We start from the raw sequence: 14,055 nt of genomic DNA, 5'->3' as shown, positions 1-14,055 counted from the left end.
TGTTCACGAAAATGTGCATCGAATCTGTAGGAGACCGGGAGGGAATGCAACAGCAACCTAAATCATAATCAGTTAAGTGATCACGTTTAAGCGCTGTAACAATGGGTAACGTTAGGACTGGCTCAATCCGTACCAAGATCATGTTGCGCAGCGCGTTGCGGTTCCGACAACATTATCCGCCGCAACAAGACGGCAGTGCTACTCTTTGTAGCGCCCGAAACAGCATCTGCAAACGCCGCAACGTGCAGCAACGGGCCGCAACAGTGCTGACCACGCATGCTGCACTGGGTTGTTGCAACGCCGCAACAGCCGCAACACGGCTTATAAGCCGCAGCGTGCAGCAACGGGCCGCATCAGTGCTAGCCCGTATGCTGCACTGGGCTGCTGCAACGCCGCAACAGCCGCAACACGGCTTATAAGCCGCAACGTGCAGCAACGGGCCGCAACCGTGCTAGCCCGTATGCTGCACTGGTCTGCTGCAACGCCGCAACAGCCGCAACACGGCTTATAAGCCGCAACGTGCAGCAACGGGCCGCATCAGTGCTAGCCCGTATGCTGCACTGGTCTGCTGCAACGCCGCAACAGCCGCAACACGGCTTATAAGCCGCAGCGTGCAGCAACGGGCCGCATCAGTGCTAGCCCGTATGCTGCACTGGTCTGCTGCAACGCCGCAACAGCCGCAACACGGCTTATAAGCCGCAACGTGCAGCAACGGGCCGCATCAGTGCTAGCCCGTATGCTGCACTGGTCTGCTGCAACGCCGCAACAGCCGCAACACGGCTTATAAGCCGCAACGTGCAGCAACGGGCCGCATCAGTGCTAGCCCGTATGCTGCACTGGTCTGCTGCAACGCCGCAACAGCCGCAACACGGCTTATAAGCCGCACCGTGCAGCAACGGGCCGCATCAGTGCTAGCCCGTATGCTGCACTGGTCTGCTGCAACGCCGCAACAGCCGCAACACGGCTTATAAGCCGCAACGTGCAGCAACGGGCCGCATCAGTGCTAGCCCGTATGCTGCACTGGTCTGCTGCAACGCCGCAACAGCCGCAACACGGCTTATAAGCCGCAGCGTGCAGCAACGGGCCGCATCAGTGCTAGCCCGTATGCTGCACTGGTCTGCTGCAACGCCGCAACAGCCGCAACACGGCTTATAAGCCGCAACGTGCAGCAACGGGCCGCATCAGTGCTAGCCCGTATGCTGCACTGGTCTGCTGCAACGCCGCAACAGCCGCAACACGGCTTATAAGCCGCAACGTGCAGCAACGGGCCGCATCAGTGCTAGCCCGTATGCTGCACTGGTCTGCTGCAACGCCGCAACAGCCGCAACACGGCTTATAAGCCGCAACGTGCAGCAACGGGCCGCATCAGTGCTAGCCCGTATGCTGCACTGGTCTGCTGCAACGCCGCAACAGCCGCAACACGGCTTATAAGCCGCAACGTGCAGCAACGGGCCGCATCAGTGCTAGCCCGTATGCTGCACTGGTCTGCTGCAACGCCGCAACAGCCGCAACACGGCTTATAAGCCGCAGCGTGCAGCAACGGGCCGCATCAGTGCTAGCCCGTATGCTGCACTGGTCTGCTGCAACGCCGCAACAGCCGCAACACGGCTTATAAGCCGCAACGTGCAGCAACGGGCCGCATCAGTGCTAGCCCGTATGCTGCACTGGTCTGCTGCAACGCCGCAACAGCCGCAACACGGCTTATAAGCCGCAGCGTGCAGCAACGGGCCGCATCAGTGCTAGCCCGTATGCTGCACTGGTCTGCTGCAACGCCGCAACAGCCGCAACACGGCTTATAAGCCGCAACGTGCAGCAACGGGCCGCATCAGTGCTAGCCCGTATGCTGCACTGGTCTGCTGCAACGCCGCAACAGCCGCAACACGGCTTATAAGCCGCAGCGTGCAGCAACGGGCCGCATCAGTGCTAGCCCGTATGCTGCACTGGTCTGCTGCAACGCCGCAATAGCCGCAACACGGCTTATAAGCCGCAACGTGCAGCAACGGGCCGCATCAGTGCTAGCCCGTATGCTGCACTGGTCTGCTGCAACGCCGCAACAGCCGCAACACGGCTTATAAGCCGCAGCGTGCAGCAACGGGCCGCATCAGTGCTAGCCCGTATGCTGCACTGGTCTGCTGCAACGCCGCAACAGCCGCAACACGGCTTATAAGCCGCAACGTGCAGCAACGGGCCGCATCAGTGCTAGCCCGTATGCTGCACTGGGCTGCTGCAACGCCGCAACAGCCGCAACACGGCTTATAAGCCGCAACGTGCAGCAACGGGCCGCAACCGTGCTAGCCCGTATGCTGCACTGGTCTGCTGCAACGCCGCAACAGCCGCAACACGGCTTATAAGCCGCAACGTGCAGCAACGGGCCGCATCAGTGCTAGCCCGTATGCTGCACTGGGCTGCAACGCCGCAACAGCCGCAACACGGCTTATAAGCCGCAACGTGCAGCAACGGGCCGCAACCGTGCTAGCCCGTATGCTGCACTGGTCTGCTGCAACGCCGCAACAGCCGCAACACGGCTTATAAGCCGCAACGTGCAGCAACGGGCCGCAACCGTGCTAGCCCGTATGCTGCACTGGGCTACGGCAACGCCGCAACAGCCGCAACACGGCTTATAAGCCGCAACGTGCAGCAACGGGCCGCAACCGTGCTAGCCCGTATGCTGCACTGGTCTGCTGCAACGCCGCAACAGCCGCAACACGGCTTAAAAGCCGCAACGAGCAGCAACGGGCCGCAACCGTGCTAGCCCGTATGCTGCACTGGGCTGCTGCAATGCCGCAACAGCCGCAACACGGCTTATAAGCCGCAACGTGCAGCAACGGGCCGCAACCGTGTTATCCCGTATGCTGCACTGGTCTGCTGCAACGCCGCAACAGCCGCAACACGGCTTATAAGCCGCAACGTGCAGCAACGGGCCGCAACCGTGCTAGCCCGTATGCTGCACTGGGCTGCTGCAACGCCGCAACAGCCGCAACACGGCTTATAAGCCGCAGCGTGCAGCAACGGGCCGCATCAGTGCTAACCCGTATGCTGCACTTGGCTGCTGCAACGCCGCAACAGCCGCAACACGGCTTATAAGCCGCAACGTGCAGCAACGGGCCGCATCAGTGCTAACCCGTATGCTGCACTTGGCTGCTGCAACGCCGCAACAGCCGCAACACGGCTTATAAGCCGCAACGTGCAGCAACGGGCCGCAACCGTGTTATCCCGTATGCTGCACTGGTCTGCTGCAACGCCGCAACAGCCGCAACACGGCTTAAAAGCCGCAACGTGCAGCAACGGGCCGCAACCGTGCTAGCCCGTATGCTGCACTGGGCTGCTGCAACGCCGCAACAGCCGCAACACGGCTTAAAAGCCGCAGCGTGCAGCAACGGGCCGCATCAGTGCTAACCCGCTGTAATTTGCTGCAACGCCGCAATAGCCGCAACACGGCTTGTGTTGCAACGTGCAGCAACGGGCCGCATCAGTGCTAACCCGTATGCTGCACTTATTGCTGCAACGCCGCAACAGCCGCAACACGGCTTATAAGCCGCAGCGTGCAGCAACGGGCCGCATCAGTGCTAACCCGTATGCTGCACTTGGCTGCTGCAACGCCGCAACAGCCGCAACACGGCTTATAAGCCGCAGCGTGCAGCAACGGGCCGCATCAGTGCTAACCCGTATGCTGCACTTGGCTGCTGCAACGCCGCAACAGCCGCAACACGGCTTAAAAGCCGCAACGTGCAGCAACGGGCCGCAACCGTGCTAGCCCGTATGCTGCACTGGGCTGCTGCCGCAACATGCAGCAACGGGCCGCAACCGTGTTATCCCGTATGCTGCACTGGTCTGCTGCAACGCCGCAACAGCCGCAACGCGCCTCATAACTGAACATGGTGTGTATCCAGATTCCCAATGGACCCTAACAGAATCCTAGACCCTAAGGGTTTGATTAGGCACTCAACACTTTCCCTGTATCGCGCTTGCGCACTCCAACCTTCAGCTTAGATTAATCAAGAAACAACGGTACTCATCGGTTTCGTTTTTTCCGTTGCGTTCGGTTAAAAGATTGTGGTGTCAGGTTGCAAACAAAATGTAAAAAATTCGTTTCTCAACATTTTCGCATTAAACGGGTCAAAGAAAATTTCATGGGGAATTTAGTAGTGGGTGGTAGGGAATTGCATTCTGTGTATTGTATCTGTAGCGGTTGCTCCACAGTGCGTGATGCAAACACATAAAGCACGGCACTGTAAACTGTTCTGCATATATCTCACGGTTCATTGTAAAAGTTTCCGCAGCGGATTGGCCATCTGGATGCGTGCTCGATGTCATTTCTGGTGTTGCAACCAGTCTGATAATTAAGGTCCCATTAATCTAATACCTTACGATGTACCAGGTAGCATCGGAAAGTGCCTTAGGTGTACTGTGACAATCCACCTTTATCCTAACCTGGATCTCATTTACTGTATAGGTACCATGCCTTAGTAGGTCTAGGTCACACTGCCGGTTTACTTTATGCAGATTCAATTCGCATTTCCTTATTACTGTCCTGCGGCAGATTTCTCTCTTGTATTCGACACCTGCCTTAGCAGCTTTACCTGGGTGGCACTCTCGTAACCGCTCCATTCCGCACATAGTTATGATGCAGTAACTTCTTCGCGGTTAACATGTTATCCTCTGCACATCGAAAAAGGGACAGCGGAGGACTCAGCAACGACGGTTAACCAATATTAATCTAAATGTTGTCGAAGTTTACTGTGGAAGTTATCCACATCAACTCCTTTTCTACGGTACTGTCTAACTGTCTGTGAACAACTGTTAAACAGACAATGCAAATTATATGTACAGACTATGCTCCTGGGCTGGACTAAAATTTTGCACGTGTCCTCAATTCTTACAGAAAGCGGAAATACAGAGTATTTACAGTTTTTGTAGTGTATAATTGTACGTACTGGTACAGTGACGTACGAGTGCAGAGTATCGCGTGAATTGTTGTCGTGATGTGCCGTAGCAACGGTCTACCTGTTGTCTGTTGTTGACATATTGTTTAGCGATCAGTTCTCTGGTTGGCTCCGTAGCGAGCAGTCGTATTAACAAAGTGCACACCGCGCATACTTCACAATCTTTATGGTTTTGCAGGTTTTCTCGCAGACAGCTGATCAAAATTTGATGTCTGTACAAGAGAAAATCAGGCTCATAGCCCGCTTACCAAAGACATACAAGAAAAAATCAGGCTCATAGCCCGCTTACAAACGTCAAAGTGCAACTGGTAGCTACAATGCACAGAAACGGCTGACTAAAAAAAACTAAAGTCGTAAGCTAAATAAAACGTACATTTTTTCCTTAAAAAACCGCTGCAGTTATCTTTAAAATTATGCACATTGGTCCGAATGATTCGTTACTTTCAAACAAACAGTAGTCCTATTTGCAGGACTGACACTTAAACGCTCTCTCCTTTGCGTCTGTCAACCTGCCCCTTACGTTTCCGCACTTCAAATGAAACACAAGTTTGCAAGCCGTGCATGCGATCCCTGGGTCCTTCATTTCCAGCGCAAGCCCACACTTAGCGCACTAAACAAACAATTCACCTACAATACTGGCAGCGAATGACATGCAATAAAAATGTATTGAGACTGATTTGCTGACCTTTGCGGCATCATCGTTTGAAACGATTTGAACTTTGTATTTACTGGCTCGTGTTTCTGGGGCAGATCCTACGAATGAAAAAAACCACGATCCCATTTGAGTTAGAATTCACCATTACACACATTAAATGCGGGAGACCGCCGTATGCGTGATGATCACCTGTCCAAATTAACGCACAGCATTTTGCAGGCGGTATTACAGTACTATTACGATAAAGCACCCCGCTAACCCGCAAATTTAATTTCGGTCAACGTTTATGGGTTTTTTTCAACCTTGTACAACACGCATTTTTATCGTTCAGCATTATTACCGAGAGTCTATCCTTTTTCACACTGAACAGCAAGCGCAGATGCATCTCTTATGAAAAGCATACGAATTTTAATAGGCTGACAATATACCTTTATTGGCAAGCTTGCGCTTTTTCGCTTTGCCTTCCGGTTCAGCAATCTCTGAAACGATAAGTAATAATGTTTTCAAATTCAGCGCAGCGCATAAAATTCCGTTACTGTCCACTACGGTGATTTGCGTAAAGCGAAAAAAATTTATGGAAAAAAATGAATTTCGGTTGCAGCCAATTATTGGGAAGTAGTTTGTCACCTTCATCAGAAGACTCGTCCTCCAAAGATTTCGGCTCCTTACTGAGACGACAAATGCTGCTGTCCTTTGTAGTTTCCGGCGATGCAATCCGTTCGCCCGGTGGGACACGCCCACCAGCTGAACACTGCTCCGTCACACCGGTGTTGTCGGCTGAAACGGAAATCGGCGGCGCGATGTTGGTGCCGATACTCAACTCAGTCATGCCTCCGGGATTGGCGCTGGTTGAATTGGACACAACAAGATTGCTCTGCTGATTAGTAGCAGAGGCCGGAGGCTTTTCGTTCGTAGGGTCTGACTGGTCTGGACCGGTAGTGGCCGTGCCCGAGATACCTTAGTGTCAAAAATGAGACTGTTTTGAAGGATGACTTCATATTTACATGACAGCATCACTTTGCAATGTACTCCTTATAGAAGCTAAGAGATTACTACATATAATAACATTATCTGAGACTGGGATTTCTTTCTATTTCTTGCTTTCTCGATTCATTATAAACTGTGATTTGGAAAATATAAAAAAAATTTGCGGATTCGTTTTCACTTTTTTGAGTTTTAGGTAGGACGGTTCTGCGGGAAAGGAAACAACACAAGTGCAACAAATTTTGGAGAGATATCTGTATGAGTAGGCAAGAGATGACTGCTACCTGCACACGGGCAGTTCAAAAACTCGTTCGAATACATTAGGAGCCACATTAAAAAGCCCAGCTCAGAGCGGGGTTAACGTTATTTGTCGAGACTCCAAAAGGATGCTCACTTTTATGTATGCAAGTAGCAGCACTTTCTTTTTTTCCAACCATTCGATACTCCTTTTTTGTACTGCTTTTCTGCGATTCTCATTTTCATAAAGCGCTCCCAAAAAGTGGTTGTTTCGAATTATTTTGTCAGTCCTTTCATGCGAGTTAGTTATGTACGTTTCTACACGTGTACATGTACTTCAAGCATACGCTCACGACCTACAGCAGATTTTAAAAACTCAGCTGGCGGCACTTGTATGGCGGCGTGTAGATAGCTAGTAGCGCTTCCAATATTGATGTTCGCTCAAAAATCAGACTAAGATTTAAGAGGCCGATCAATAAAAGACAGATTCAAAGACAAACTGTTCAAAATAAGACACTATACTTACCAAGTTTTCCTGTCTTTGTAACACCTGTTACATCAGTGCCCTCATAGATAAGGAGATATTGAGTAAGTGTCCTTCTGAACTGTATTGTTTCAACCGCCCGTGCAGTTTCGATAAGCATACTAATTTTATGGTTTTCACGTCTTGACTTCCCCCGTGACTGTCACCACGTTTTAGCTATTCGCACTGCCTTTTTATGAATGATTTGGCACCATGATTGCCTACTGTCTACTGCCACCCAGTTCACCCTTTCACACCTGACGTGATATAGAGTACAGTAGCGATGAGTACGTAAAGTGACGGCTTTACTCGTACTTTCTATTATTCGCTGTACTTTCTCGGCGTTTCTCTTTTGTGTTAGGATTTACTTTTGGTTGTTTCTACACGGATGCGCCGTGTCTATATAAGTCAGTGATTGGCAGTACTTTGGTCGTTAGTTCTCTCATTATGAGATTGGCAGCGTTCGGAGTTTATAATTAAATTATCGTCGGAGATGCAGTTCTCGCTTCGCGTAGATTCGTAGACTTAGCTATGCCACATTGCGATTATTAGCTCATACTCTGTCGTTGAGTAGGTCGGTAGGATAGATTATTACGGTAATTATTCCTATCGTACTGATCTCTCCGTCACACCTCTTTATATACGGGTGGCGGCAATCGCCGTACAGCAATCTTCTGTTCAAAAATACAGTCAAAAGCAAGGCAAGTAATGAAAGCATAAGGGCTTACATGTAAAATCTAGTTGGTCCTATGTGTGCTTGCTGGATCTTTTACATGTTTTAGCACATTTTTATAAGATCTTACATTATAATTGATAACTACTTTTATCTCATACAGGGTACGCTGAAAGTTTCCCTACCCATTTGTCCCAGCAACTCCGTAACCCTTTTCGAAACGTATGATAGGGGGACAATTGACGCCTTCAGAATACGTCCATCCAAACGTACATCGTGGGAAACTTCAGCGTTGGAAATCAGACGAAGTGCAGGAACACAGCCGGCCAGGAAACGGGTATCCATTCCTTTGCTTTTCAAATCCGCTTCAAAGGCCTCAAGTTTAAACGCCAAGAAAGCAACTTGATCCCCACTTTTGGCCTTTCCCATATAAACCTTGACATTGCTTTTTACCTAGGGAAACGTAAATCTTGGTTTTCAGCATTTTTTAGAAAAGTTATGCTTGACGGAAATTGGCTCGACCCCTTTGTCGGCCGAAAACCTTCTGCCCATGTTATAAGACTCTTCATGGCTGCATTCTATACCTTGAAAATACTTACCGTAACTGGTTCCGCTTTTTGGATTGCTCTTTCGATAATCATGTTAAGGTCACTGGGAGCTGACAAAGTTTTCTGCTCCTTAGACTTTGGTGACAGTGGTGTCTGAGGAAGTGCGTGCTTGGCTTTCGCTTGCGGTTGCGTCTGCCAGGTAGCCGCTACTTTGCACATAAACTTTAGGACAAAATCACGGAGAGCTCCCCTGTTTACACACATTTCGACATCCACAATGTCCAGTACCTACACAAAGCCGTTCAAGGAACATGAACATATTGCTTGTAATGTCTAGCAGATATGGAATTGTTTGGCTGATAGGCTTGTATACGCAAATGTATGAACCTGTTAATTTTTCGCAAGGTACGGGACAAAACAGTTGCAGGTCAAGACTATGACCGTGCGTGTTGTTGTCTCAGATCATTTTCGCGCGTTACACTTCGGCCGCACAGATTCACTTCGGGCAACGCTCACTCCGGTCGGAGCTCACTTTTTCGTAAATTTCTTTCGTTTTCATCTGTTGTTTTGCATGTATATTTCAAGTTTTTTGGAATTACTTAGTTTTCGATGTCAACTTTGCGCGATCCTCACTTTTTTCGAGCGATCATGCAGTTTTATAGTGGACAACACTGTGCTTGTACATGCTGAAATATGCATAAGCGGTTTTCACTAGGCACTTTGTTCAGTTAAGCTCGGTTTGGAATGTGTATTTTTTGTCTTGAAGGTTGACGCGGTTCTTATTCAGTACATCTGACTTGTATCGAGATTTTGCATCAAGGTTAAGATCTTACGCTTGTAGAATGACGGCCGAAGAGTACACAAGCCGAAGTGGACGTCGGCGATGTGTGCTGCGGCCGAAGTGAATGACGGCCGAATGCTTTGGCCGAAATGAGGGTGGCCGAAATGAAAACGATCGAAGTCATTGGTAGTCGTGTGTGGGCTAGTGTGCGTGTGTCGGGGAATCCGTAAGCGCTTACCGTGCAAGTGTATCCATAAATCAAGGATATGTTGAAACCAATTCGCTGCTTTGACTGACCCATGCCGTATTTCGTCAACATTTCAATAACTTCGGGGAAGATTGAGTCACTGTAACGCGCGACTGCCGCAATCTCAGTATCGCGGCATACGTACAGTTTCTCCGCATGCTGCGACAGGAAGCTGAACGAACTCTTGTCCTGAATCCGTAACGAGGCACTGCGTTCCGCAATTTGCTCCGAGAAAGACACAAGACTCCCGCGCGATATGCCTCGGATGCTGTGGAGTTGTCTCGTTTCTTCTAACTGTATAACAAACAGGTAAAACCTGATACAACCCACCCGTCAAAGTTGCGAAAGTCTGCCAGTGCATCAGAGTTCAGCGTAATAATTGCCGAAGTCCGCGGATATTTCCGTTCTGTGTTATTCGCTAACGCTTTCTTCTCGTAGGTGTCTTCGATTGCTGCCTTCACAATTTCTGGGCTGACTGGATCGTGTATCACAACCGGAAGGTTTTGTGTTGTGATGAAGTCTCTCAGTGCCGCTACGGTAGTACTTTTAAAGTCTCACAGTTGAGATGCGCCTTGCGCAAACATTTCCAACACCATACTGGCAACAAACGATTTTCCGCAGTTTGTGTCTCCATACAAGAACAGTACCGGCATTCGCTTGAAATTTGCAATGGTAACGTCGTAATGAAAACCAGCATAAGCGCCCCCTGAAAATGCATGATTAAGAGTACGGAATAGCGATTTTTAAAACTGACGAAAACCTTTCGCCTGCGTCAACTGCTATGCGTTGGCAGACGTAATACTGGTGCGTGAATTATGTAGTACAATATTACATCGGCATGCGACAGCTTAACGTGTTCACCCTTTTATCAAAGAAATAAACGAATTCTTTACTCAAACCGGCCGTGGATGGCAAGAAACGTGGAGGCAAAGCCGCAGCTACGTTTTGTAAACTCTCAAAAACGTACAAATTAAAGATCAGCTGGCACAAAAAGCGCCATGTAAATCCATTTTTCGCTAAGTCATAATTTTTCCAACAGTGCAAAACCATTGATTTTCAGTGAGAGCATAAATGCTCTAAGTAGAACGTGAAGTACCGTACAAGCATAAGCGCCCCTGATTGCACTACAGTATGCACAATGCAGTATACTGGCTTTATAACGTTAAGGTGCTGTATCTGTATCTTCATGGGTGCGGGTAGGTTTAATAGCACCTTCGTCCTTTCACAGGAGAGGTTAAACTTGCCACCGTTGCTTTGCGATGTCGATAGCAAGTACTGCACAGGGCGCAACGCGCACTATACTTTGGCAAAGCGCATTAAATGCTTTTTGTAACGCGCTGCATTTTCATTGTGTATTACATCGTAGAATGGCATGCCGAGCAGATGTAGAGAAAGATCAGTTGGACTGAACTTGCGTCAAGTTGCCAAAGGGAACGTATTTGTCAAAGTTAATTTTGCTACATCTTCAGTTTTAAAAAAATTCGTAGAAAAATTTAAAAAATAAAACCAGTGTATTTTCCATTTGTGCGGCACAGCAAAAATCAGTTCTCCGTCATTTGATGGCTCACCGACAATTTCTCCAAGGAAATTTTAATTTGAAAAAATTACATCCAAATAAATTCAATTACATGAGAATTATGTTGCTCTTCGCTTCTTTTGGGTCTTACCTAGTGCCATGCAGAGCCCAAGCATTGTTTTCTCTGGCAGTAAAGATGACAGGAACGACAGAGCGTCATAATCAGGCGGTAAAGTTTTAGGGACAGACAGCTCAGGCAGCGATCCAGGAACCCAAACGAATTCCGTTGCGGAAAGGTCGACGCGTTGGAAGTCGCCCACTTCAGTTTTACGAAATGCAGTTTCCGGGCCGAAAACCACAGTATCCCCGTCCGCTTGCCGGCCATGGCGGATTACTCTTTTTCGTACAAAAGGGTCACCGCGTTCTTTGGCTTTCCTAAAGAAAAAACGTATTTCTGTAATATCGGGTCATCAACGCTATTAACGCTTCATTTCAACACGATGTTGGTTTAGAACAGAAGTGTGCAGTGAAGATTTAACGATTACATATCTTTTGTGTTTCATATAATACGCCTAAAAAGTTTTTTAAAGACAGCTACTTACTGAATATAATCGCTTGTCAGAAATTTGCCGTATTCTTGAAGGTCATTTTGGCTCATTTTGCAGAATATCGCAGGCAAGCCTTTGCATTTGCAGCCTTTCTTCAAAGCCGTCTTCAGACTTTCTGCTGAGTTCCAAGCGGTTATGGAGAGAAATCCTTTGCTAAAATACGTAACGGAACTGGTTAGTATCTCGTCACCATCTAGATAGAAAAAACACGAACGAAAGTGTAACTCAAAGAATGCCTCAGCGCCCATGAGCTATCAAGAGCAAATCGCACTCCAACAGTCTCGCTTCTTGCCACATTGGTACTTCGCCATTCGTAAATTACGCCAGCTGTTTGCTGCTTGAAAATCGGAACGCTATAGCGGTCTTCCGATGACCTTTCTGCTACAGTTTATGAGTGCCCATACTGCCAAGTGGATGTACCCGATGGTACATTCCGATAAAAGTAAAGTAACTGAAAATAAATCACTAAAGCGGAAAATTCTTAAGATTTACTATCAAAAAAATTTCAGTTATGCAAAAAGAGCGTTTGGAAAACTCTATAAATAGCTGCTCGAGAATGCAACCTCAGCCCGTTCTTTCTGGTTTAAAGTTCCCAGGTATTTTTACCTGAAACTTTCATCTTCACACTTTGTACATATTTTCTTTTCAAGCCCAGCGTCATGCAAATCAGCAAATGATTATTACGAGTCTTTACGACCAATCGTATGAACGCATACCGTAAATACCTAATTTCTGGCACCTGGCGGCAAATACTTCGAACTCTAACGCCCTGGTGCAGGTGCGCTTGTTTTGCGGAGATGGCACACTAAGCAGGGCGCAAATCGAAGAAAACCAAGAAACGACTGAAAAGTGCACCGATGGGGGAATCGAATCCCTGCTACGTCGATAGACCCGCGTAGGCAGCACCACTGCACCACGGCGCAAAGTGTTGAAATACTTTGGAAGACTTGTCGCTGTACGTGAGCCGCCTCTCCCCAGCACCATTTTTAGGGGTGCTATTTTTTACGCGATAAATTTCGGGACAGGCCATTATTTCCGAAACAAGAACGCATCCTGCTTCATCAAATCTGAACGCGTTTTGTTGGTGTAGTTCCCGGGTCTACAGGATGTAGTTGCACAGCTTGCGTGCGACAGCTCAGAACATGTATGCAACTCTTTGGTAGTATTCACCACAGCATTTTTAAAAATTGTCTAATTATGAGTTTAATAGGAAGGATATTTACGGCCTAATAACTACGGCGCGTCTTGCGACAACTTCAGGGTTGCCCTTATTGTGGTGCGTGCCACAGATTTGATAATAACGTTATATAAGACCTAATAAACAGCACAGTGTTTGAAAAGCGGTTTTAATATTATGCTAGACCTTAGTTCATAAAATGTGTGCTTCATTTAGCGATGCTGGGTAGGGGTTTACAACTACATTACCACTAGCAGTACTGCAATTTTTTACGAAGCGAAACCCAATAATGTTTTAGTTTTATAAAACCGCCGTATCAGCTGTGCAGTGAATGTTTTTTAGATAGCCTTGTTCCCATACTGCGCGCGTCAGCAGTGGAAGTTTGTTTTAAAGTCTGGGCAGCCTTCGATGTTACTGCTGCAGTTGGAATAAAAATTTGTGACTAATATCGAGGAAAGACAGCGCATCTGTGACTTGCGACATTTAGTGTGCTATTATAGTAAACTCACTATTTTCCAAATTGATCGCAATCCACGTCTACAAGGTATCCGGCGTCCGTATCACTTTCATCACCACAGATAATCGCTTGGATTTCAATTGCGCAGCTTAGAACTTCCCTGCGGCCGTCATCCTGCTCTCTCGGTGTTGCCACTTTGAAGGTCTTCGCCTTGTCCACATCAAACGTGTAACAGCCGGTCGTCTGTAACCAATAAAGATGTTGGCTAATTGAGTAAAAGGGGGAAAAGCGTATAGTTTACCGATAAATCCATCTTTGGGCAGATATAAGCTGTGCCGATCAGAGAAAGAAGTAGTTCGATCAAATAAAAACGAAAATTTTATTTTACGTAACAATGCAGTGAGCAGCACGTCTTTTTTAGAAATTATTAGGACGGTCCGCAAACGTCCCAATCACCAGCAACACGTCATTAAAATGATGGTCTTGCTTATGGCCTACCCGGTTTACCCGTGTTAGCATGCCGAATGCGCTGCCGTGCGCGGCATCGGTACAGCGGCGGCATCACAAAGGTTGTCGGCTTATTTCATCTTTCGCGCTCTACGGCTTTTGTCTGATCATCTTCGTTCTGATCTTGCTTCTCTTTCGCAGATTTCTTTGGTCGTAGGTAGTAAACGCAAATTTGTTATTTCCACTTGCAAGTTTTTCA

General features: G+C 48.1%; 2 protein-coding genes across 2 annotated transcripts; both read right to left on the bottom strand.

Moving 5' to 3' along the window:
• Positions 1–5,403: 5,403 nt before the first annotated feature.
• LOC129589940 (uncharacterized) lies at positions 5,404–9,663 on the bottom strand. The gene is made up of 7 exons (XM_055484882.1): positions 9,583–9,663; positions 8,615–8,851; positions 8,201–8,468; positions 6,226–6,555; positions 6,027–6,077; positions 5,629–5,696; positions 5,404–5,553 (listed from the first exon to the last, which is right to left on the bottom strand). The coding sequence occupies exons 1-7, from the start codon at positions 9,661–9,663 to the stop codon at positions 5,404–5,406; spliced, it is 1,185 nt and encodes a 394-aa protein (XP_055340857.1).
• A 263-nt stretch (positions 9,664–9,926) lies between these two features.
• LOC129590056 (uncharacterized) lies at positions 9,927–13,795 on the bottom strand. Its single transcript, XM_055485029.1, has 5 exons — positions 13,651–13,795; positions 13,402–13,592; positions 11,710–11,868; positions 11,259–11,542; positions 9,927–10,297 (listed from the first exon to the last, which is right to left on the bottom strand). The coding sequence occupies exons 1-5, from the start codon at positions 13,660–13,662 to the stop codon at positions 10,146–10,148; spliced, it is 798 nt and encodes a 265-aa protein (XP_055341004.1). The 5' UTR covers positions 13,663–13,795; the 3' UTR covers positions 9,927–10,145.
• Between the last annotated feature and the right edge of the window lie 260 nt (positions 13,796–14,055).

This window comes from Paramacrobiotus metropolitanus, unplaced genomic scaffold (genome assembly GCF_019649055.1).
Source record: "Paramacrobiotus metropolitanus isolate TYO unplaced genomic scaffold, Prichtersi_v1.0 Parri_scaffold0000038, whole genome shotgun sequence".
NCBI classification, from domain to species: Eukaryota; Metazoa; Tardigrada; class Eutardigrada; order Parachela; family Macrobiotidae; genus Paramacrobiotus; species Paramacrobiotus metropolitanus.
This window is presented reverse-complemented; position numbering and strand designations above follow the sequence as displayed.